Genomic DNA, 22,573 nt, shown 5'->3' on the forward strand with positions numbered 1-22,573 from the left:
TTTCTCGGTACATTCTATTTTTGAAAGCTGGTAGTATTTCATAATCTAAGTGGATCAATTCAATGACAAGGTACAGTAGTATATACAATATACGCTTTATAACGCACCTCGGCAGTAAGTGGATTGGGTATCACTCTTGTTATTAATTAATAGTCAAGGACTCGAAAAAACTGGTGGTGCTGATAAACCAAAGAAAAAAACCAGGAGTGATTTATTTATGTAGGTTCAAACTACTGGGTCACACAAGATAAATCGAAGGACGGTGGAGGTGAACAGTGGACGGTGGAAGGTGTAGGTCAAGTTACCCTTTCTTACCATTTCTCCCTTATATTTTACAATTTCAGAGATAATATTCATAAATCCTCCGGTGGCCAACTGGTTTGGCCTCTCACACTTATAGTGGCAAGCAACATTGCCCGCAATTTAAAGTGTCATGCCCGAGGGCGCATTCATTTGCTCCTTAGATCATAGCTTGCCGGACTGGATTTCTCTTATCTTTGGAAACCCCCTTCAATAGAGCCCTTGAAACTAGATTTTTGTCATTAATCAATTACTGACTATCTTCTCATATGAATACTTGATAAAGATCAACTTTTTTCTTAGTTTATTGTGGCCAAGGCTTTGAGTTAAGTTTGGTGAATATATGATATTGTTGAGGTGAAGCTCTGCTTTGGCTGTTGGACAGCCACTCCAGGTCTATCACGAGGACATAAGCGTTTATGACTGATTGGAGATCGCAGGTTCGATCCTTGCCAAAATGTTTGCTTTTTTGACTCGTTTTTACGTGAGTATTCTAAATTACAAGACATTGTAGCTTCAAGGCAATATAAGCGATATAGATTCCCTGGTCTAAATTTGTATCGGTGTATACTGCTAACAAATTCCAAAAGGGTATTAACAAAAGCTCCTGAAACCTATGCAACGAGAAGTAAGAGGCCCATCATGGCAAAGAAGACTCCAATCCCATTCCACGGCCAATCTTGCTGATTAGGGCACGCTTCAAGAATGCCTCACGCGCAAGACCGCGTGTTTGGCGAGACCAAGAATCAACCCCGATAACACCACGGACAAGAGCAGCTTGCAGCGCATAAAGCGCATGCTGAATACCCTGTTCTTCTGCGACGAGGTCGTAGAGTTGTTTCCCGACGACGGTGGGAGCAACCAAAACCTCGTCGATAGGGGGAAGGCCAGATGAAGGATCTGAGGGTCCAGGAGCAGTAGATGATGAAGGAGTAGAGGACGAGGGGACAGATGCTGAGCGAGCCTGGGCACCTGCAATAGTTGCATCTGCACGGTGGATGGATTGTTGGAGGATTGCGGTGTTGGATTGGAGGGTTGACTGTAGAGCGTTGAGGGCTGAGACTTCGGCTTGCAGGGTTGTCATTGCCGCGCGGAGAGAGTGGGATTGCGAGACTAGGGAATGGATTGCCGCGTCGGACTGCGCAGCTTGAGACCCCAGGGTCTCGGCTAGTGTCCTGGAAACAGCGCTGAGAAGGGCATCCTTTTCTGGATTTGGTGGAATTGGAGGGGCAGGCCTGGGTGCAAATGAAGGGAGCCCTATCTCGAAGGGGGACGTGAGAAGGTCGGGCGCTTCGGCCTTTGGAGCAGGTGCTGCCGGAGGTGGGTGAGGGTAGTTTGATGGATAAGGAGAGTTTTGTGGGTATGGGGGCCCAGGTGGTGCTTGCGTGGGTGGATGCTGATAACCTGGGTGTTGAGACGGTGCCTGTGGCGGGGGCTGGTTAGAAGTGTGCCGTTGGAGTGGGATCTGGGAACCATGTGGCCCAGCCTGGCGAGCATAGGGGGATTGTTGATGTCCATTGCTACTGGTGCTTCTGTTGTATGTTGGACTCTGGGGCCCCGCAGATGGCGAAGCTGAATATTGCGATGCCGCATACTGTTGAGGTACCGGGTTTCCAGAGCCTGTTAGACCCATGGGAATCGAAGAAGCTCGCCTAGGATCATAGCCCTTCGGAGGCAGCGGTGGCAGTGGTGGGGGTGATCGGTACCGGTCTGCTTGGACTGGCGACGGCTGATGTGCGGGAGCCGACCCGGGCTTCGGAGGGAGCTGTGGAGGGGTTTGAGCTTGGCTTGTTGGACGAGGCTGTATTTGGACCGCAGCTGACGACGTTTCCATCCCAGGCGGGAGAGGTGGTACTGGCGGGGGAGTTTGCATCTGCAGCGGTTGCTGCTGAGGTGGCATCTGCTGGCGATAGCGAACCGGGGGCTCCTTGGCGAAAACGTCACGAAGAATGAACAGAAAATCGGCAATTGTCGATTTCTATTTCATGCGACACATCAACAAACGTTCACGGTCCAGTAGAGGGCAACCACTTACATCCCAGGCGTCAGCCCAATGAGCGAGGTAGTGGTGATACACTCGTCCCTCCAACGTGACATGTTGACCAGCCCGGACCGTCATATCCTGAGGCGGCGTCACATATACCATAGGGGGTTCGCGAGGGTAGGTATTCGGTATCCAAATCGCGACAGGGAACCGGTATGTTGTGCCTCGGAAGACGGCAGGCAGTGTGCCGATAAGGTTGAGCAAAAGCGCAGAGAAGCCATTCTCGTACGCTGAGAGGAGCCTCCAAGTTAGACGCTATGTTAATTCCAAGGTTGTGGTAATAAACAGCACTCACTATAGACATCGGTGCGAGGGGAGAGCGAGGGGTACTGAGCGAGCGCATTGACGACATCGTGGTAGGCGCGGTTGGGATCTTGGTAGGTCTGTTTGGGATCAAAGTGATCCTTCAGGGGTTAGATAATTATAATTAATCCCCGAGGAGTAACTCACCTTGGTTAGAGCTGAATACAGCCAGTTGAGCGTCCGCTGAGGGATCGCCATGTCGGAAGGCTGGAATGGTGCGAATGAAAGAGGTGCGCGGTTGTCCTCCGCACCTTCCCCGCAATTGGCTTGGCTGCCAAGGTTCCACCATGACAACCTCGACAAGATTAATGAGGTAGAAGTCTGCCCTATGATACGTTGCGAATATTCATTAGAAAAATATGCTAGCTGATAACCCACAGTAGACTATGCAGTGATTCTGGAATACGCAATCTACTTGCAATTGTCATGGTCAATTGGTTACTGGTAGATTGTATACACCTGGAGCTCCCGTCCAATGTGTGAAGGGGTTTGAAATTGAATTACAATATTTGAGCAAGGCTAACTTGGGTCTACAATAGAAGTTTTAACTTACACTCGTAGATGTAGCAGGGTGGTTACAGGGGCTATATGAGTAAGGGTTTCAAGCATTATAGCGGACCTCCACTCTCATTTGCACGAAGATCTCACAGCATTCCATGGTCAGGAAACTAGAATTAAAGTGTGTGAACAAACGCATGAGAGATTTTTAGATACTCAAGCTTATCTTAGGTAAATGCAAGTAATGCTAAACGCTATCTACCCTTGATGGGTAAACCCGAATGGCGCTTTTGTATCGCTGATCTTCAGCCCTTCGTAAATGTTCTTGGACCGCAGTTTTCTCAAGGATATAGACGAAACATGCTTGAAAGAATTTCAAAATCAGATTTAGTTCGCTATTTTTGAAATTATTCACCGGGTCGCGAAGAAACCATTCATGGACTTTCCATTGGTGATCCTCGGGGTCTAAGCTAGGGCCGAGATTCACCCATGTTGTAAGTACGGCAGCTGTTTGATAATCTATGTTCCGATATATTTCAAGCAGGGACTGTTAATTACATCAAAGGCAAGTGAAAGTCGAAGTAGTATAAAAATTTCAATGTTGGTATGATTGCACAGCGGAATTGATAAGTCCTATAAGTTTTACACTTGAAGTGTGGTTGCAAATACATGTGTACCAATCAACCGATTTAGACACCAAACAGTTCACCTTGCAAGGATGGAACCTGAAACCTCCAAAAAAGAAAACATCGATGGCTCAAGTTGCATTTGGAAATATCAAATTTGTATACAGTCACCCATATACAACAACTTTCCCCCGATGTCAACTCTGCCACATCGAAAAAGGGCATTTAAAAGCGAATTTACACCATTACAGAAGAATGATCAAGGTTCAAAAAGTGGAAAAGATAGCCCTGATCCTCAGCTTCTTGGATACTGAATATAAAAGCTAAGTATCCTAGGGAAGTAGGTCAAAACGCCTGAAAACCTCATTTCCTGATTTCAATTCCCAAATTAACCCCTCTATTACTTGGATATACTGCAAAAACCTTGGACACACGTTCGAAACCGTATCCTTTCATTTCTCATTTCTTTTATTTCTACTTAGCTACTTGAGGACGCCTTTGCCTATATAACTAACATGGTAGGGAAGAAGGTAGGAGATATGGCAAGATACTGGGTAGGAGACTAATTGGAGGTGAATAAACTGCAATTCAACACGATGCATCTGGATATCCAGTGTGTACCATTTGCATTTCTAGTCCCAACGATCGCCATCTTTCCTAACACCGAAAGGATTTAGAGACTAAAGACATGTGAGCCATCACCTTGGGGAAGGCGATTCAAGATGAGTGCTTTTTCTTTTCCCACTGACGGTAAAAGCGCCTGGTCTTCGGGATTAATCACCCCACAGAATCATATGCTAAATCGGAAGCACCCAAAGAAATCGGGATTTATTTTCTGACAATTCTTGATTGATCAAAAGACTCCACAGTGTACGCAAGGAATGGAGGGGTGGATAGATACTTATGCGAGGAAGACCAGGGTAGAACTGATCCCTGTTTACCTGTACTACGTAGCGGGTTGGCATAGTTGCGAAGCGGTATATAGGGCGGTAATTATAAAATCAGGAAAAATGATTCTGCCAGTATTGACCGCCTCTTAACACACCCCGCAACGCCGGCACTGCTATGTTCACTTCGCCGAAGCCCTTTGCCAACCAACTTCCTCTTGCTACGACGACAATCCTGCTCAATACCGACAGCAGGACGGCCTGGACTCATTTCATCCTTATAGTTTCAACAAAAAGCCTTTCCTTCCCGCACACCGCATTCGCCTGGTGGGGCGGTGATTCACAATCAAGATGTTGAAGATCTGGTCTATGGTAGGTAGATATTTCCAACCCACTACCTATATCTATTCTTGAATATCCAAGTCTAACACCCACACAGAAGCAGCAGCAAGCGCAAGCTGAGAATGCCGAAGGCGGAGGCAAGAAGAAGAAGAAGGTCACAGCCGCACAGCTGCGCGTGCAACGAGGTTCATATCCCACCCTCTACCCCGGACGAACAGAGAAACCCCAGACTCTTTCATTTCGCCTTACATCATGACGCCCAATCTCTGACCGCGATGCTATCCAGATCTCCAAGAGCTTACGCTCGGCAACACAATGAAGATGACATTCCCAAACCCGGACGATATCCTGAACTTCACGCTCAGCATCGAGCCAGACGAGGGCATGTACAAAGGCGGCCTTTTCAACTTTTCCTTTGCTGTGAATCAGAATTTCCCGCATGATCCGCCGAAAGTCAAATGTACGCAGAAGATCTATCATCCGAATATTGATCTTGAGGGAAATGTGTGCTTGAACATTCTGCGGGAGGATTGGAAACCGGTGCTTAATTTGAATGCCGTTATTGTTGGCATGCAGGTGGGTAAACTTGTTTCTATTGCGCTGTTATACTTGGATTATGGTGGTGCGGTAATGGGCTCGCTGACTTCATTTTAGTTCCTTTTCCTTGAACCTAATGCTTCGGATCCTCTGAATAAGGAGGCGGCTGAAGATTTGCGCTCGAACCGGGATGGGTTTAAGAAGAATGTGCGGACTTCTATGGCTGGTGGCACCGTTCGACATGTCACCTATGAGCGCGTTCTTCGATAGAACGGGTTCGGGTTCCTTACTTGATGTGGGGACAAGAGAAAAGCATGACTCGGTTATCTTCGAGGTTATTCACTAGGGAGGCATATTATCTCACGATCATAACCTGGTGGGACTTACAAAGGACATGTGAAATCATCTGTGGGGTTTCCGATAAGCTGATGCGTGGGATTTGCATATGTGTGTACCCTGGGTTCTGCCAGGTGGCCGTGGGAGTTTTTGACGTTCATATACCGGCGTACTTAGCGTTGAATTTCATTAGATCAGGCCTACAATCATTGTCTACGTAGGTGTTCAACGTAGGATAGCGGTATTACCCGTGAAATACCGGATACTCGCAAGTGATGTCCTTGACTGGAACGAATCAAACAAAGCACATTGATCACGGCGTATATATACAATCGATCCAGCCATCACCTCCAAAGAACACAGTCGACATCTTCAACCCGGCGAAAGATTACAGGAGACGAAACAAGAGCGACGGATCTAGTCTTCCTTGGAACGAGTTGTATATTGGGTTTGAATCTTTAGAAATCGAGATTGACAACAGGAGATGCCGAAGGGCGGAACGAAGCTAAACGGATTGGTTCAGAGGTGGTGATCATCGTTGACCGATTTAGACGCGACCAGCAGCGCGGTCGGCCTCGAGGCGAGCGTAGTAGGTATCACGCTCACGGACGCGGGGAAGGTGGAAGCCTGAATCAGTAGAAGAAAATCATCAGAACAGATTCCAGCAAGGTAGATAGTACATGATGTGCTCTACTTACCGTACCACCAGAGGTAACCGAAGGTAGTACCGAAGCCTGTCAGAGAACTGGTCAGTTGTTGTTTCTTGTAGTTAAAGTCCCTGCACAGGCACAATCCATTGTCGTGCCGAACGTTCTTTGCGAGTACATCGATCGCGCCAGGTCGACCCGATCCGTTTTCATGAATCATGCCACCGGCAGTCCTCAGCCTCAACTGCAATTGCACCGGGAAATGACGTACCGAAAGCGACGCTCAGGTCCAGGACAAGACCCCGGCGGAGCATCTATGAATGCGGGTCAGCTTCCGTTCATTCACTCATTGCGATCCATCCGACCAGGCCGATCGGGGCAAGCCGGCTGGAAGGAAGGGGCAGACTTACGCCGGTGATTGGGGGGATAGCGGCAGGCATTGTGACTGGAGAAGAATGTTAATCGATGCTCGGCTCCAAGATTGTATTATAAGGTGTTGGTGGGGACATGCCTCGAACGTTGGGGGTTGGAGAGGTGGAGAGGAGAGTGTGTCGGGCGATGTACGGGAGTTGAAGTTCAAGAGCTTTCGGGCGGTAAGCGAGGCTCCGGATTGGTCGAGATTTTTTATGACTGTATATGGGCTGATTCTTCGGATTATTACGCTTGACATAAGATTGTTTGGATATTATATTGACGTACATCGAGATAAGAGATATTTAATTGGAATTTGATGTCAATAGCTTATACTGAATTCACTATATCAATTACAAGTACCTACGTACTTGTTGGTACCTAATATATCAGGCCTTAGATAATGACACGTGATTATAGATTGCAGCTAATGCGTATTCCTAAGCACGGTAATAACATCCTACTATACATCATCCCCGGCCTAAGTCCAAGACCTTCCTGACCTTCTCAATTCCCCTCTCCTTTCTACCAGTCTTCTGTCGTTGAATCCCGGTGCTTATTACGATATAGTATGACAAACGTGTATAAATTTTAAATCCAAGAACTCTGCAAAGTTGGGTGCAAATTGAAGCCTACTACACTGACGTCAAGACTGCTGTGTTTGGGCTGAGGAATGGGTATACGTTGTTGAATAATACTTCTTAAATAGTATCATTGCAGTGACTGCAATCTGAAAAATATTGCAACGAAATTGTAGATTGATACTTGTACTTGAACTGATTAAGTTGGACTATGTGATTTTGATCACGTGACACAACATCCTCCCGATTTGATCAACAACTTGGCAAGCTCCTTCTACCCGGCTTCTTCTTTGCTCGCAGCTCAAAGGCTATGGCGTCGACGGGCCTACAAGTGAAACGATCTTCGTCTCACCTCGAGGCTGCTGACAGTAAACGCCCGAAACACCATTACCATCACCATCACCGCTTGCGGGAACCTGTCAACCTGCCACTTTCGTCTGAGCCGGCCATACAAGATGAAGCTCACTTCGACCATCTGATGAACCGTTCGATCGGTCACCTCCTCAAAGATGCGGGTTTCGATATAGCCGATCCCGCTGCGCTGTCCAGCTTGCGCAGCGCCGCAGAGACATGTACGTGAAGTGATGGCAACCGCTGCCGTGAGGAAGATTTGACTAACACCATTCACGCATAGATTTGACTCGCATATCCACATATGTTCGCCAGTCCATGCTGGCATCTCGTCGGATTCAACCTATTCCTCCTGACTTCGAGCATGCTCTTAGTCGCGTCCATCTGTCCCCCGATGACCTCCGTCCCTATCTCAAATCACCGAAAACCGTTACTCCCACCCCGACTCTCCTCCCGTCACCCCCACCAGAAGATGAACTTAAGCGCAAACTTCCATTCTTGAATGCATTGCGTGGAGAAGAGACTGTGACCAATCGCTCCTACATTCCGAAACATTTCCCTGATTTCCCAAGCAAACACACCTATTCCGCTACTGCGGTCTTCACCGAACGAGATAGCGATCCACGCAAGATTCGTGAGCGCGCCGCTGAAGATGGTCGTCACGGTGAAGAGGCATTGCGCAAGCTGGCTGGTGCCGCGTTCCGTGACAACCCGACCAGCTCCAGTGGCAAGGATAAGAAGCTCTGGGGCCGACGCATGGAGAGCATGGAGACCATGTTCGAGAAGACGGTGAAGGGTCTCGCGAAGAAGTTTCAAAAGGACCAGAAAGATCCAGCTGCTCCTATGCTCGGCTCCGCGATGGATATTGACTTGGGCAAACCAGGCGATGGAGACGGGAAAGCTCGCACACAGGCTTCATGGCATCTGGAGATGGGACCCATCGTCAACTGCGAGCGGGACTTCTGGCGTCGTCCAGCTTCTGGTCCCCGGGGAAAGGAGGAAAAAGCATCCAAGCCGCCTTCTAGTGCTGAGCCAGTGGATGTTAATGGCGCATAAAATATGTACAGGAGGTTTGGTTTGATCTGGTTTATTTGGATATCGGCGTTTAGTCTCGGTTCTCTATTTATGGGCTGGCGCTTTGTTAGGAGTCGTTTGAGGAGATACCCCATGGCAGCAAGTCATCGTAATGACAATTATTGAAATGCATTCTCTATGCCCTCTGTAATGTGCAAGTATAATACAATTGTAACCCAAACGCCACGCAATGCAAGTCGTCCATCCTCCAGGGCGTCTCTTGTCGAGATTATGACGATGCCTTCGATCCTATCAACTTCTCCTTCGCCTCTTCAATCTCTCTCAATGGTTCCCACGATGTTGTCTCAACTGTCAATCCCCCAGCGCATCTACTAGCAAGATTAGCCGCTAGCCCAGCACACCAAGAACATTCCCCAGACTCACCGTCGAAACAGCCGCACAACAGGCTTGCACACAATAACTCCCGGCTGCGGAACCTGCTCCGAAGGTGGATTGCAAGAGTACTGCATCATTTCTAGCAGTGCACACTCCTTCAAATCAACTGGTTCGCCTTTGCGCTTCTTCTCTATGAAATTGCGGCGCACTATGTTGACGTGATCGGGGAGCGTGTCGGCGGAGAAGACGGGGACGAGAGGAGCCATTTGGGCGATGGGTGTGTGGCAGATCGTAATTATCGTCTTCGTTTCACAGTAGCCTGGATATTAGTCAAGCTCGAAGGAAGTGGCTGAAGTGCTGGTCGGGTTTGGTAATGCGAAGTTCCTGCGGGTCCGACTACTTACAGTTTAAGCTGGTCCGGTTCCCGAGCCTCCGAGCTATCACTTACTTTTGACTACTTCTCTTTGTCATGTCACAACCTTGTAGTTTGTTGTTTCCTGTATATTCTTCATTGCATCAGACTGCAAGGCATGCATGATCCATGATATTGTACGCATTTGTCCGCTATGGCTGCAAGCTTAGGCGCAACCTCGTTAGGTGAAGTACACCATGAAAGGCTGGATGAGGTAAGTGGTATGACAGATCAACTATGATATGGTGCTAATTTCAGTAGCTTCTGCATGATTTGGCAAATGTTTGCCCTGCCAGTGAAGACTGTCAAAGACCTTCACTCGGGATCCCAGTTCTCGATGCGCTAGTCGAAGTCTTCATGCTGAAGACTATGGGCCCTGTTCCTCATCACCAGGATCAAGATCATGATATACCCCCGGGATCGCTGCAAGCGGAAGAACGAGAGCAACTTCTTCCTGAGGACGAGGAGATGCTCTTTACCGACGAGTTCGGAGATGCCGCACTTGATGAACAAATAGCCCAGCACAATCTCTTCTTCGACTCGGCCTATAGGACCAAACGGCCAATTCCGACCGTTGAGATATCTAGCAATCTTTCGGGTGCTGGAAAATCACAGTTACTCTATTACATGACAGCGCTTGCAGTTTTGCCTCGGCAGTATGGCAATATCCTCATCGGCGGACAGGATTCGGCTGTGGTGTTCATTGATGCCGATGATCGTTTTGATGTTCACAGGCTACGGGTGGTAGCTCGAGGGATTGTACAGCAGGCACATGATTCAATTGTTTCTGAGAAGACAGAAGGTAGAGGGGTGTCCGATGATGACTTCGAAGATTTGCTCTCTTCTGCACTCAAGCATGTCCATATTTTTCGTCCTCAATCGTCATCGGCACTCCTCGCCACACTTGCCACGCTGGATGCATACCTTTATGCTATCTCTCGGCATTACTCTGCGTCATGTCCGCTACAGATGATTGCCATTGACAGTGCTACGGCGTTCTTATGGCAAGACAAATTGCGTGATAGTTTTGCTCGGACAGAGGATTTAGGACGCTCTCGAGAGGAAAACGATGAACTGCGCGAGCTGAAGCAGAGCTTTCATTTCGTCGATCTTTATACTGAGATAGTCAAGGAGCTGAAGCGTCTACAGGCCCGGTTTGGATGCACCGTCGTCTACACAACGACCGTATCTGCCTTCAGGCCGAACAAGGCCAACGGCGGAAATGGTCCCTTGCGCCCTTACGACCAATCTCCATCTCGGACCCCGGCTCTCCCACCTGCTCTCCCGGCCCCTTGGGGAGAATTTCCACTTCTACGTCTGGTAGTCCAGCGAGATGCTACTCGTTCGTTCCCGCCTTCAATGAGTGCGCACGATGCAAGGAAAGATGCGCCTATGCGGCAAAATGCAGTTCGCCAGGGCAAGTTCTCGGCCTATGTCAATGCCTGGAGACAAGAGGAGTGGCCTCGTCGGGTAGTAGAAGGTCTCAGAGCCTATGATGATGGAAGCTTTCCCTTTTATGTCCGAGGGCATGGAATCCATGTCCCTCTGCCTGGGGCATGATAGTATCCTCTACTGTCTGTAATCTATTACCCTCTATCGGGCATCTAAGAGCAGGTACATACAATCATCCAAATAACTTCCCAATCGCCTCAACAGTCGTATTTCCTCCACTAAACACGATCCCAATATCCCAACCCTCCTCCCCACCTTCAACCTCCACACGCCTCCGGAACTCTTCATCAAAAAGACAAACAGCTAACCCGACTACAGCGCTAGGCTCCACAACAACCTTCATTCGCTCAAGTACCAACCTTAACGCTGCCTTGATCTGCTCTTCCGTAACAGAAAACACTCCCTCAATCTTCTGCTTGTCAGAGATGACTTCCCAATTCAACAACCCTACCGGTGTCCGCAACCCATCCGCAATAGTAAGCGTCGACACCTTCTCCACTCTCGCCCCGACACCAAGTCCGCGCCGACAATCATCAGCACCTTCAAAACTAGGCTCGGCGCCAAAAACCCGCGTCGGTTTATCAGAGAAGTACGTCGCAACACCAGCATTCAGTCCACCACCACCAATAGGCGTGATCACGGCATCGAATTCCTTTTTTCCTGTCTCAGTGAACTGCCTCTCCATTTCCAATGCCGTAGTACCCTGTCCGCAGATAATATTGAAGTCGTCATATGGAGGGATAAGGAACGCGTGCGTCTTTGCCTGAATCTCCGCGACTACGGCCTCCCGCTCCACACTTGTCGAGCCACTGAATGTGACTTCCGCGCCGTGCGAGCGAGTCCCTGCAATCTTGGACGGTGTGCTAATCTCCGGCATAACGATGTAGGCGGGGACGTTGAGTGTCGAAGCGGCGAGGGCAAGGGCTTGGGCATGGTTACCTAGAAATAGAAATATAGATTAGTGCTCTGCTCTATTCTGTGGAGGAATGGATAGTCATCACTCATACCAGAACTATGCGTTATCACTCCCCGTCGCTTTACCTCCTCTTCACCTTGTTCTTGAATTAATCGCAAGAGTGCGTGGTGTGCACCTCGCGCCTTGAACGCGCCTATACGCTGGAGATTCTCGCATTTGAAGAAGAAGCGGATTTGTGGGTTTGCGGGGGTTTGGCCTTCGAATGGGGTGCCGATGAGCGCTTCTGGGGTTTGCGGGGTTGAGGCGATCTTGTCGAGGGTCCTGCAGGTCAGGAGCGGGGTGAGGTGGATGTAGGGTTTTATGAGGTCGTAGGCTGCGTGGATGGCTGCTGGGTTTAAGGCCTGGGCTTGCTCGGAGGGAGTGGGCATGGTAGTGATGTTAGTGGTGTTCGTGAAGAGTGTGATTGAGGAAGGTTGGTAAATTTCTCCGAGGTGATTGGTTTTCAAGCGGGGTTTTCACAATTGAGTCATATTTGAGATTACAGTTCTAATGGAAGATTGAAGAATTGGGGAATTCAGGTAGATTTTGAGAGAAATTCGGAAACGGCAGTGCCGTGATAATATTTTTGTATACCCGACACAAAAAACAAGTTCATAGTACAGTCATAACATTTTATCCAAACCCTCCCTCCAAGCGGGTATCACAATAATTATTTCATTTATTTCTGGTTCTCGGGGCGGAGAGAGCGGACAGCCTTTCCGGCGCGCCAGATCTCGAGGTCACGGATCTCCTGCATCTCCTTCTCGTAACGCTCGCGGTAGTCGGGCTGGGAGTTGTATTCGAGGGAGCGCTTGGTCTCGGAACCGTCACGGACGGCAGTGTAGAGGTCGTTGAAGACGGGCTTCAGGGCGTCCTTGAAGCGGGGGGACCAGTCGAGAGCACCGCGGCGGGCAGTGGTGGAGCAGGCAGCGTACATCCAGTCCATTCCGTATCCACCAATGAGGGGGTACAGGGACTGGGTGGCCTCCTCAACGGTCTCGTTGAAGGCCTCGGAGGGGGAGTGACCACGCTCACGGAGAACCTCGTACTGAGCGAGGAACATACCGTGGATACCGCCCATCAGGCAACCACGCTCACCGTAGAGGTCGGAGTAGACCTCCTTCTCAAAGGTGGTCTCGTACAGGTAGCCGGAACCGACGGCAACACCCATAGCGATGGCACGCTCCTTGGCGTGGCCGGTGACGTCCTGGAAGACGGCAATGGAGGAGTTGATACCACGGCCCTCCTTGAAGAGAGAGCGAACGGTACGGCCGGAACCCTTGGGGGCAACGAGGATGACGTCGACGTCAGTGGGGACCTCGACCTTGGTGAGGTCCTTGAAGACGGGGGAGAAACCGTGAGAGAAGTAGAGGGTCTTGCCCTTGGTGATGAGGGGCTTGATAGTGGGCCAAGTCTCAGACTGGGCGGCATCGGAGAGCAGGTTCATGACGATAGTACCCTTCTCGATGGCGGTGGTCATGTCGAACAGGTTCTTGCCGGGGACCCAGCCGTCCTCGATGGCCTCCTTCCAGGAAGCACCATCCTTACGGACACCGACGATGACATTGAGGCCCTGGTCACGCAGGTTGAGACCCTGGCCGTGACCCTGGGAACCGTAACCGATGAGGGCAAGGGTGTCGTTCTTGAAGTACTCGTGGAGCTTCTCACGGGGCCAGTCAGCACGCTCGTAGACGTCCTCCTTGACACCAGCAAAGTCAATGGTCTTGATACCACGGACGGGGGTCATGGGAGCGATGACACGGGCAGCGGCCTTGGCCAGAGCAGGCCGGGGAAGGGCGGCGGTGATGACCGAGCGAGGGGCGGCCACACGGGCCATGCGGAAGGCACGGGGAAGGGCACGGGAAGCCATTGTGAATGTGAATTGGGGGAGTGGAGAGTGAAGAGAAAAAGAAATCTTGAGGGGAAGGGAGGAAATCTGGAGATTTAAATGTAGCGACTGGGGTGGGCAAAGCTTCCAAGTCTCCACTTTTTGAATGCGAGTCACCTCACGTGATTTCCGGAGAGATGCTATTGCTCCCCGGTCCGACACCGGGGTAGTTTTGATTGGTTAATATGACCGGCAAGTGGTTCACCGCACTCAGTTCGGTGACAATCTAGGTTTTAAGTCTGCGTTGGTTGCAGATCTGCCAATCGCCACCAACTTGATACTAATGTTTCCGGCAACTGTTTGAAAACTTATATCACCGACGGTATTCCAGCATTCCATATTTCACTCATATCTCCCATTCCCCATACCTCGGCGTTGAATGCAACAATTGAGCCTTGATTTTACGCCTCTGACGCACTTGGGGGTCCTGGAGGGTCCTATGCCTCTTTTTGGGCCTATGAAAGAAAAGTAACCGTCATAGGGTACCGTCTGAACCAAACAATGTGATTCTTTTTCAGGATGTAAATAGAATCGAAGAGATAAGAATACGAGAATACTGTATATGTACTCATGTGATGTAAATCATCTCTAGACGTCTTTTATAAGATTGAGACCTGGAAATATATCTTTGTGACTGTGCGCACATGGGTGTTGTGTTAGCCTATTCAATGTCTGCATACATATGTGCATACATAGCGGCAACAATTAAATATGTAGACGAATCAAAATGAATTCAAGTCCATCTCCTTTCAATGTTCTAATATTCAATATGACAAACTACTCAAGTTATCGATGTAAAAGTAAGGCAAATGACTCAACCCCATCCGTGCACTGTGTGAGATTCTGCCTGAGGTGTCCACCTCCGCTCGACACGCCCCACGGAACCAAACATTTCGAAGTACAACCAGTCCCAGCTTCCAACTACTAGAATCTTTATACATCTGGATGTGTCCCCGGACCATTTCTGTATCATGAGTTTTTTCTCATTTGACAATCTTCCCAGGATCAGAACGCGCAAGGCGCTTATCTTGCTCGACTTTCAGAATGACTTCGTTCGCCCGTCCGGGGCCCTCCACATCCCCAATACCTCAGATTTCCTTGAAACCCTGGGTCCACTCGCCGCAGCATTCCGCAAAGTCGGCGACGTGATTTGGGTTCGTTCGCAATATGAGGCTCCACAGTCCACCTCGGACTGGAATTTTGGCGATCGTATCGTCCTGGCCAAGGAGCCACACAAGAAACGGGGCGTGCCCAAGTCGGAAGTGATTGAAGTCGCATCAGATCGCGATTCTCCAGAGCCTGTCGATACCGAAGCTTTTTTGTCTACCCGGTCTCCTATCTGCTGTGCCGCGCAAACCCCCGGTTTCCAGTTCCCCGCGCCCGTTCTTGCTGCTATCAACCCCGAGCATGACACCGTGTTGGACAAGACAGGGTACTCTGCACTAGAGTCGAATGACCTTGTGCTCTCATTTCGGACTCGGTTTGTAACAGAGGTCTATCTCTGTGGTTCTTTGTCCAACGTCTCTGTCTACGCCACTGCACTAGATGCTGTTCGCAATGGATTTGCGGTCACTCTTATTGAAGATTGTCTGGGATACCGCGAGTTCGGGCGCCATCGTGAAGCCATGCGCCGCATGGCAGATATCCTTGGTGCAACTGGTTTGACAGCGGAAGAGTTATACCAGGAATTAGATTGGGAGGAGACAGACGCTATTGCTCGGGGTGGATCCCCAAACAAACGGCCAGCTGGTGCTTCACTTGGCCTTGAGAGTATCATGGACACTTTGGGGGTCGATCCGGAAGAGCCCGACGAGGATCCAGATATGGCAAGTTTAACAGAGATTGCCTCGCTTACTCGGCTGCATCGGAAGGCTGCGGGCGCTGCGCGGTCTTCTTCCGAGGGAACGAAGCAAGTACGCGCGCGAGTGCGCCGACCCAAGCGGCGCCAAGATCCGGATGCTTCAGATGGAACAGGCGATATGCCCAAGCCCCCCGCAGATCCTGCACGGAAATCAGAACCTGTTATTGGTGAAGGTGATTCGCGCCTTGTCCACCACCTTGATATCCCTAGAAATTCTTTCGAGCGTATCCGAAACGAGGTTTCTTGGCAGAAAATGTACCATCTGTCCGGCCAGGTACCTCGACTTGTCGCTGTCCAGGGCCAGATTGAGCCGAATAAGGCCATTCCAATCTATCGACACCCCGCCGACGAGTCGCCACCCCTGAAGCCGTTCACGTCTGCCGTTGATGAAGTTCGCATCGCAGTCGAGAAAGTTTTGGGCCATTCATTGAACCATTGTTTGATTCAACTCTACCGAGATGGGCACGACCACATATCGGAGCACTCTGATAAGACGCTGGATATTGCTCGAGGCTCTTTCATTTGTAACGTCAGTTTGGGAGCCCAGCGAGTGATGGTTCTTCGCACAAAAACATCCTCGGAGCACAAAAATAAAGAAGAATCAGGCCGGACCACGCAACGAGTACCACTTCCAAATCAATCACTTTTCATTCTAGGCCCGAAAACCAATATGCGCTGGATGCATGGTATTCGGCCGGATAAACGCCCAGAAACTACCAAGACTACGGAAGAACAAGTGCACGGCGGTGAGCGCATCTCACTGACCTTTCGACTAATTGGCACATACCTTCACCCGACCAAGAATTTGATTTGGGGCCAGGGTGCCGTGGGAAAGTCTCAGGATACAGCTCGCCCCGCTATTCATGGAAATCCCGAGGAAACAGAACGAATGATTCGTGCATTTGGTCAAGAAAATCGCTTGTCTGAATTTGACTGGAATGCCGTCTATGGCGATGGCTTTGATGTAGTCAATTTTGTTACTACATCGTCATCGCAACTGACACTAAGCGGAGATCCAGTGGCAGACCTGAGAGTGCGCCTTGGATTGGGGGAAAGTGGTATTCGATACGAGATTTCTGAGACCCCAATCATGGAAATAGAAGGTAACGAAAGCAAAAGAATGGTATATGTTGATCCCCAGGGAACAACTGTCACTGGTGATCTGGCTATTTTGAGATATCTGGGTTCTCGACCCGCCGAAAATTCACGACCTGGAGTCGAAATCCTGAGAGGCGGGAGCCATCTCTCATGGATAGAAGACTTGCAGCTGGAATGGCGCGAACATTATGCAAAAACGCCCATGGAAGTGTTTACTGGTGGCCTTCGAAACTGGGAGCGTGCCCTAGAGGGACAGCATTACTTGGGAGGCACGATATTTGGCATCGATGATTGTGGGCTCTGGCCGATCTTGTGGGAGATCGCACATACCCAAGGGGGCTTTGATGCTCGATTTGCCAACGTGACCCAGTACTATCATCGGGTTGAGAAGCGGGGCATTGTTCGAGGCATCTTGGAGTCCCGGTGACTGCGATGATGGCGACTTTGATACCCATTTATAAATGTTGTAGCTATGGACATATTATGAAACGTGATGAAACTATCTGATGAACTGAACCTTATGAATACCTTATATTGCCAACGCTGCTGCTACTGCAATCTTTGATACCTACAGACAATCACCCGGGAAAGAGGTAGTGTTCAGTGCACTCTCCAGTGCAACACCTATCAAAATCTGTTAGTGACAGCCAATAATTTGTGAAGGGAATCTACTAACCGCCACAGACTACAGCCTTGAAAAAGGCCTGAGCGACCACCAGCGCACCCGCAGGGCTAGTGTGGGTATGATCAAGAGGATAATATCCATTTACAACATCCGACCCAAGAGTCTCAAAGATACTCGCAACATAAGCGCCATGATCAACATACGCCACTCCCGCCGTCTCCGCGGCCAATTTCGCATACGCCACGAATCGTGATGGCGAATAAACAAAAGACCCAGTCTCCCACGGATTATCAGGCGTCTGACTAGAAATCAATACCTTCGCCCCAAGCGCAGTGAGCGTATTGGCTGCATTCTCCAAGTATGCAGGAAACGTCAAGACGGTCTCGGTCACATCATCATATACTGTCGTGCAGGTCTCATTTCCAGTGCCGGAGCAATCCGTGCGTCCATTGTCCGTTGGTGTAAGGGATCCGCCATCGTTGTGGCCGAACTCGATGACTACCCAGTCGCCGGATTTGACCTCGTTGGCTATGGTCGCGAAGCGGCCTTCGCGGGTGTATGAGCGCGCGCTGCGGCCTGCGACAGCTTGGTTTGAAATAGTCCAAGTGGTATATGGCGAGACGTATTCAGCCCATCCTGGCTCTGTTAGCTATTCCTATGTGGCAAGGAATATTTGTTTACCGTTGGTGGCATTTACGCCTGTTCCGCCTCCGCCGCCCTTCGCCATGGTTGAATCGCCGGCGAAGTAGATTGTGCTTCCAAAGGAGCCTGGGATGAGCGCCGAGAGGATTGTAGCAGACTTCATGACTAATGAAGGAGAGTATTAAATGTAGTTGTTTTGATGATTTGTCTTTATTTTCGGTCAAATACATAGACAATACACATTTCTCCCCTTATATAGCCACAGGAACATGAAGCCACCATAAACAAAACCCCTCTTACCGGAGATACTTCCCCTTCAATGCTGGGATACGCGGAAAAACCATTCCATCGAGCTCTGACAGCAATGTGAACCAGCGTCATCCGACCCACGGACGCTCGGATCAGCGGAAAAGAGGGTTCAATGTGCAGATTAGGTGCATTAGCGGCAAAGGCGCAACTAGGAAATGGTCGGATTTGTGCGATCGACATACCTAGCGCTTATTTTGATTCATGGAAGATGAGTTTCTGCGATTCACGGTGGAAGTGCCTTGGCTTTTGGGGAAAGTGTTGTTTGGTACCACCGAGTGACTACTAGTATGTGCCTTGAATCCTGAAGAAATTAAAATCTTAAAATAGAACCTTGGAAGGATAGAATGGTGTCAGATTACGTGACGTTGGCTCTGCTTTAGTTATACACTTCTCATACAGGAGCACCTAGACCTTTTCAAGACTGATATTAAATGGTGTGATATATGAAAATAAACAATTTTCTGAATATAGTGGAGAGCATGAGAATACACATAGCATGTCTAGGCAATCGCTTCTTTGATCTGCCTAAAAAGTTCGTCAGAGTCAGGACCAACCGGATTCGCCAAAGTCAGTGCCTGTTCCCACTTAGCAGGAGGGTAGATCAACTTCTGGTTGATATAGCACTTGACCTTCTTAGCCTCAAATCCAGTAAGACTAACCTCCTTCTCCCATCCCGCGCAAATAACAGACCCCCAAGCACCAAGATCCAGACAACAATTATAAGAGGCTTGCTGATAATCAGTCAACGGCTCTCCGAGAAGATCCGCCGCAGCATTATGTCCTGAAACGCGACCAAGCTGAAGAGCGTGCTGACAGGACATCAAAGCATAATGTCCTTGTGTATCAGCAAGAGCACACGCAGCATCACCAGTCGCGAAGACATTGTTCACGAATGACACGCGCAGATGCTGATCAACACGAAGGCGGTTAAGAGGGTCCCTCTCACTAGGAATCTGCTGTGTCAAAGGCGTAGCCCTTACTCCAGCAGTCCAGATCACCGTTTTTGTCTCAATTTGCTCCCCAGATGCAAGAGTTACGCCATCTGAATCGATTGCTGTAACTGCAGATCCAAGCCTCAGCTCGACTCCGAGCTCAGTTAGAGCTTCTGTGATAACGGGGCGAGGGGGTCCAAGATCGGGACCAACGTGATCTGCATTGCCGACCAAGATAACGCGGGTATTTCTGAGATGAGTGAGTCTTTTCGGTAGCTCGGTTGCGGCTTCGATGCCTGTGAACCCGGCGCCGCATACAACGATCGTATCGCGGGAGGGGCTTTCTGGAAGAGAGGCGAGGCTCTGGATGTGAGCATCAAGTTTCTCTGCGGAGGCTAAGGAATCGACGTCGAAAGCATTTTGTTCAATGCCGGTGATTCCACGGGGGCGCACGACGGAGCTACCAGCGGCTAGAATCAGGCGGTCATATTGGACCGTTGATTCCACTCCTTCAATGGATCGGGCTTGGATTGTGTTTGTCTTGGTGTCGATGCTCTGAACGATACCTTGCAAAAAAGATACTCCTGCCTCTTTGAAGAGAGGGCCAAGGGGGTGAGTCATTCTGGATGGGTTGGCTTCGTAGAGTCGTGGACGCATGACCAAGGACGGCTCAGGAGCGATGACTTGGATTTCTAGGCTGCTTTCCTTGTTCACAAGGGTGGCCAGTCGTTTGGCTGAAAGGGCGCTCCAAACACCAGCAAAGCCAGCGCCGATAATGACTATTCTTGCCATGTTGTAAGGCCGAGCAAACAGATGTAGAGCAATTAGATCATCAACCTTGGAATGATTGATAGATGTTGGTGATGTAGATGAAGATTAGGACCGATCGAGAAAATTGATAGCTTTATATAGTCGCTTCTCTGCCGTCTGACCCTTGTTCAATATCCGACGCTAACAGGCTAATCAAGTCTATAGTGTGACAGAAATAAGAATAAGAAATAAGGTTCCCGAGCCTAAAACCGGGCAACCGCTGACCCGCTACAAGTGGATACCCGGATTCCCGGATACCCGTATGATTTGACGACAACGCCCGGCACCTACAAGTCAGGCGAATACTCTCCTTGATGGATATCGATAAAAATAAAACTCCACCGCCGCAGAATGGCAGGGCGACGCGATCCTCGTTAGCGTGTTTGCCATGCCGCTCGCGTCACCTCAAATGCGACGCCAAAAGACCGCGTTGTACGCGCTGCGCCGAGTTCTCGAGGGAATGTCAGTATGCCCGATCGCGTCGGGGTGGGCTGGACCGCGCAGCCCTGACTGAGCGCCGCAAGAGATTAGCAGCCGTTGAAGATTCCGGGGTAAACAGCCCGAGTCCACAACGATCTGCGTCCCAGGTTCGTCAGGATTTCAGTAGTGGAATCGTTGACATGGATCTCTCGAACAGCTATATACTACTCGATGCGAGTAGCGCTGGAAATCGATCATCCAATACCGGATCTCCAGCAGCTCCGCTGCAGTTCAACAGCATTGAAAATGATCTTTTGATTGATTTCTACTACAAGCACTTTCACAAATTTCATCCATTTATCTTACCCCGGAAATACCTAACAAGTGCATATCAAAATCCGACTCGACAAAACTCCTTGAACTCACTCATTGCCGTTATGCGTCTTGTGGGAAATATTTATAAGTCGCGCGAGTGGTCGACTCCATTGAAAGCTCTCGTAGAAAATGGCTTTTTGCAATTACTACCAACCGATCCAGTCTTGGTTCAATGCCGGCTCCTATACTCTATGGCGCTGTTCTGGTATGATTTCAAGGATGAATTCAAATGGCAAATGGATACAGCGGTTCATCTCGCCCGCGAACAGGGAATGTTCCGACAAGAATTTGCTGCAAGGAATGGAGGGGATGATCTGGTGTTGCAGGAAAGCTGGAGGCGAACATGGTGGATGCTTTATACCGTGGAGGCTTACTATGCGGGAACTTTGGGGACCATGAATTTTGAAGTTGCCAAAGTCGACGCCACGGTTGAGCTTCCTTGTGAAGAGTCCGAATATGAACGTGGGGTAAGCGTAGATCTGCCCCCACAAGGAGGCTGATAACTTACTTTGTTGCAGAATATTCCCACTCCAAAAACTCTGCACGACTTTGACTGCCGCGAGTTCGCTCTCGATGATCCCGTTTTCTCATCCTTCGCGTACCTCATTGGTGCTGTACGATGTGCGGCATTCGCCATATCCACGGTGCCGAAAAATGCCGTCAAAGAAGATTCGCCACAGGTGATCCAGACTGCAGATTCGATTCTGGATGGCTGGGTACGTTTATTACCCAAGGGTCGTAAGGAGGTTATGAGTAAAAGCGGAGAGATTGACGAGCTGATGTTTCAAGCACACCTGCTTATTCATGTGTAAGTTATTTGCAAAGTGCAATAGATCGGGTATTGACTATTTTAGCGCGAGTATCGGTTTGCACCGACCCTTCTCAGATCTCAAATTCAACCCTGTGGAAGAGATGTCAAGCTGTGCTAGGGAGCCCCCTCAAGATACTCCCACACCGGATCTGGTGAACGTACATACCGTCCGCGTGTTGCGTTCTGTTGAGGGACAAATCCGCCTCCTGGCATTACCGACCGGACACTTCCATCATACCCCATTTACCACCTGCATGATCAGTGAAGGGACACTTGCCCTTCTTTCTGCTTGTCACTTCCTTTTAAAGGGCAAGGAATTGACGATCGCACGAGAACAAATCCGGATGACTATTGGCTGCCTCAAAGTGCTTGGTGAATTCTGGCCCCGGACTGCGAGGAATGTACGAGAAATCCAGACTATTGCCCACCATGTACTCGGGCTTGCATCTAAAGTGAGCCCGGTCGGCATGACTCAGTCGTGTGGAGTGCTGGACATTTCCAGTGGCCAAGAACAGGACACTTTGGATTCGGAAACAGGGACATCTAGTGATGATTTCAATATTCCTTCCTTGGGTTCTATAGAGGATCTATGTGGGTGGTATACTATTGGAGATCTAGATCCCAATATTGCCTGGGAAAGCTAATCCTACTATTCTTTAAATCATAATGAAAGACATACCGACCGAAAGTTAGTGATGTGTTTTAAGATA

General features: G+C 49.5%; 12 protein-coding genes across 12 annotated transcripts; 5 read left to right on the forward strand and 7 right to left on the reverse strand.

The window, feature by feature from the left end:
- Positions 1-940: 940 nt before the first annotated feature.
- N7520_004069 (uncharacterized protein) lies at positions 941-2,845 on the reverse strand (the record flags this gene model as incomplete). The annotated part of the gene is made up of 4 exons (XM_057138004.1): positions 941-2,278; positions 2,336-2,574; positions 2,640-2,748; positions 2,795-2,845. 4 exons carry the CDS (start codon positions 2,843-2,845, stop codon positions 941-943), a joined length of 1,737 nt encoding a protein of 578 aa, XP_056998469.1.
- A 2,164-nt stretch (positions 2,846-5,009) lies between these two features.
- On the forward strand, positions 5,010-5,807 carry N7520_004070 (NEDD8-conjugating protein UBC12; the record flags this gene model as incomplete). Its single annotated transcript, XM_057138005.1, has 4 exons — positions 5,010-5,030; positions 5,098-5,185; positions 5,287-5,576; positions 5,655-5,807. The coding sequence occupies 4 exons, from the start codon at positions 5,010-5,012 to the stop codon at positions 5,805-5,807; spliced, it is 552 nt and encodes a 183-aa protein (XP_056998470.1).
- A 613-nt stretch (positions 5,808-6,420) lies between these two features.
- On the reverse strand, positions 6,421-7,221 carry N7520_004071 (cytochrome c oxidase subunit VIIa; the record flags this gene model as incomplete). Its single annotated transcript, XM_057138006.1, has 5 exons — positions 6,421-6,500; positions 6,572-6,607; positions 6,792-6,834; positions 6,931-6,965; positions 7,032-7,221. 5 exons carry the CDS (start codon positions 7,219-7,221, stop codon positions 6,421-6,423), a joined length of 384 nt encoding a protein of 127 aa, XP_056998471.1.
- A 601-nt stretch (positions 7,222-7,822) lies between these two features.
- N7520_004072 (TBP-associated factor 8 family protein) lies at positions 7,823-8,919 on the forward strand (the record flags this gene model as incomplete). Its single annotated transcript, XM_057138007.1, has 2 exons — positions 7,823-8,084; positions 8,147-8,919. 2 exons carry the CDS (start codon positions 7,823-7,825, stop codon positions 8,917-8,919), a joined length of 1,035 nt encoding a protein of 344 aa, XP_056998472.1.
- Positions 8,920-9,166: 247 nt separating this feature from the next.
- Positions 9,167-9,539, reverse strand: N7520_004073 (uncharacterized protein; the record flags this gene model as incomplete). Its single annotated transcript, XM_057138008.1, has 2 exons — positions 9,167-9,266; positions 9,322-9,539. The coding sequence occupies 2 exons, from the start codon at positions 9,537-9,539 to the stop codon at positions 9,167-9,169; spliced, it is 318 nt and encodes a 105-aa protein (XP_056998473.1).
- A 300-nt stretch (positions 9,540-9,839) lies between these two features.
- N7520_004074 (putative Rad51 family DNA repair protein) lies at positions 9,840-11,245 on the forward strand (the record flags this gene model as incomplete). Its single annotated transcript, XM_057138009.1, has 2 exons — positions 9,840-9,899; positions 9,947-11,245. 2 exons carry the CDS (start codon positions 9,840-9,842, stop codon positions 11,243-11,245), a joined length of 1,359 nt encoding a protein of 452 aa, XP_056998474.1.
- Positions 11,246-11,309: 64 nt separating this feature from the next.
- N7520_004075 (threonine/serine dehydratase) lies at positions 11,310-12,481 on the reverse strand (the record flags this gene model as incomplete). The annotated part of the gene is made up of 2 exons (XM_057138010.1): positions 11,310-12,076; positions 12,145-12,481. The coding sequence occupies 2 exons, from the start codon at positions 12,479-12,481 to the stop codon at positions 11,310-11,312; spliced, it is 1,104 nt and encodes a 367-aa protein (XP_056998475.1).
- Positions 12,482-12,771: 290 nt separating this feature from the next.
- On the reverse strand, positions 12,772-13,962 carry N7520_004076 (Ketol-acid reductoisomerase; the record flags this gene model as incomplete). Its single annotated transcript, XM_057138011.1, has 1 exon — positions 12,772-13,962. One exon carries the CDS (start codon positions 13,960-13,962, stop codon positions 12,772-12,774), a length of 1,191 nt encoding a protein of 396 aa, XP_056998476.1.
- A 989-nt stretch (positions 13,963-14,951) lies between these two features.
- N7520_004077 (isochorismatase family protein family) lies at positions 14,952-17,366 on the forward strand (the record flags this gene model as incomplete). Its single annotated transcript, XM_057138012.1, has 1 exon — positions 14,952-17,366. One exon carries the CDS (start codon positions 14,952-14,954, stop codon positions 17,364-17,366), a length of 2,415 nt encoding a protein of 804 aa, XP_056998477.1.
- Positions 17,367-17,507: 141 nt separating this feature from the next.
- N7520_004078 (rhamnogalacturonan acetylesterase RgaE) lies at positions 17,508-18,369 on the reverse strand (the record flags this gene model as incomplete). Its single annotated transcript, XM_057138013.1, has 3 exons — positions 17,508-17,563; positions 17,616-18,200; positions 18,246-18,369. The coding sequence occupies 3 exons, from the start codon at positions 18,367-18,369 to the stop codon at positions 17,508-17,510; spliced, it is 765 nt and encodes a 254-aa protein (XP_056998478.1).
- Positions 18,370-19,015: 646 nt separating this feature from the next.
- Positions 19,016-20,239, reverse strand: N7520_004079 (NAD(P)/FAD-dependent oxidoreductase; the record flags this gene model as incomplete). The annotated part of the gene is made up of 1 exon (XM_057138014.1): positions 19,016-20,239. The coding sequence occupies one exon, from the start codon at positions 20,237-20,239 to the stop codon at positions 19,016-19,018; it is 1,224 nt and encodes a 407-aa protein (XP_056998479.1).
- A 332-nt stretch (positions 20,240-20,571) lies between these two features.
- On the forward strand, positions 20,572-22,507 carry N7520_004080 (uncharacterized protein; the record flags this gene model as incomplete). Its single annotated transcript, XM_057138015.1, has 3 exons — positions 20,572-21,519; positions 21,571-21,860; positions 21,907-22,507. 3 exons carry the CDS (start codon positions 20,572-20,574, stop codon positions 22,505-22,507), a joined length of 1,839 nt encoding a protein of 612 aa, XP_056998480.1.
- Between the last annotated feature and the right edge of the window lie 66 nt (positions 22,508-22,573).

This window comes from Penicillium odoratum (assembly GCF_028828045.1).
Source record: "Penicillium odoratum strain IBT 22623 chromosome Unknown utg000003l_segment0_segment0, whole genome shotgun sequence".
NCBI lineage: Eukaryota > Fungi > Ascomycota > Eurotiomycetes > Eurotiales > Aspergillaceae > Penicillium > Penicillium odoratum.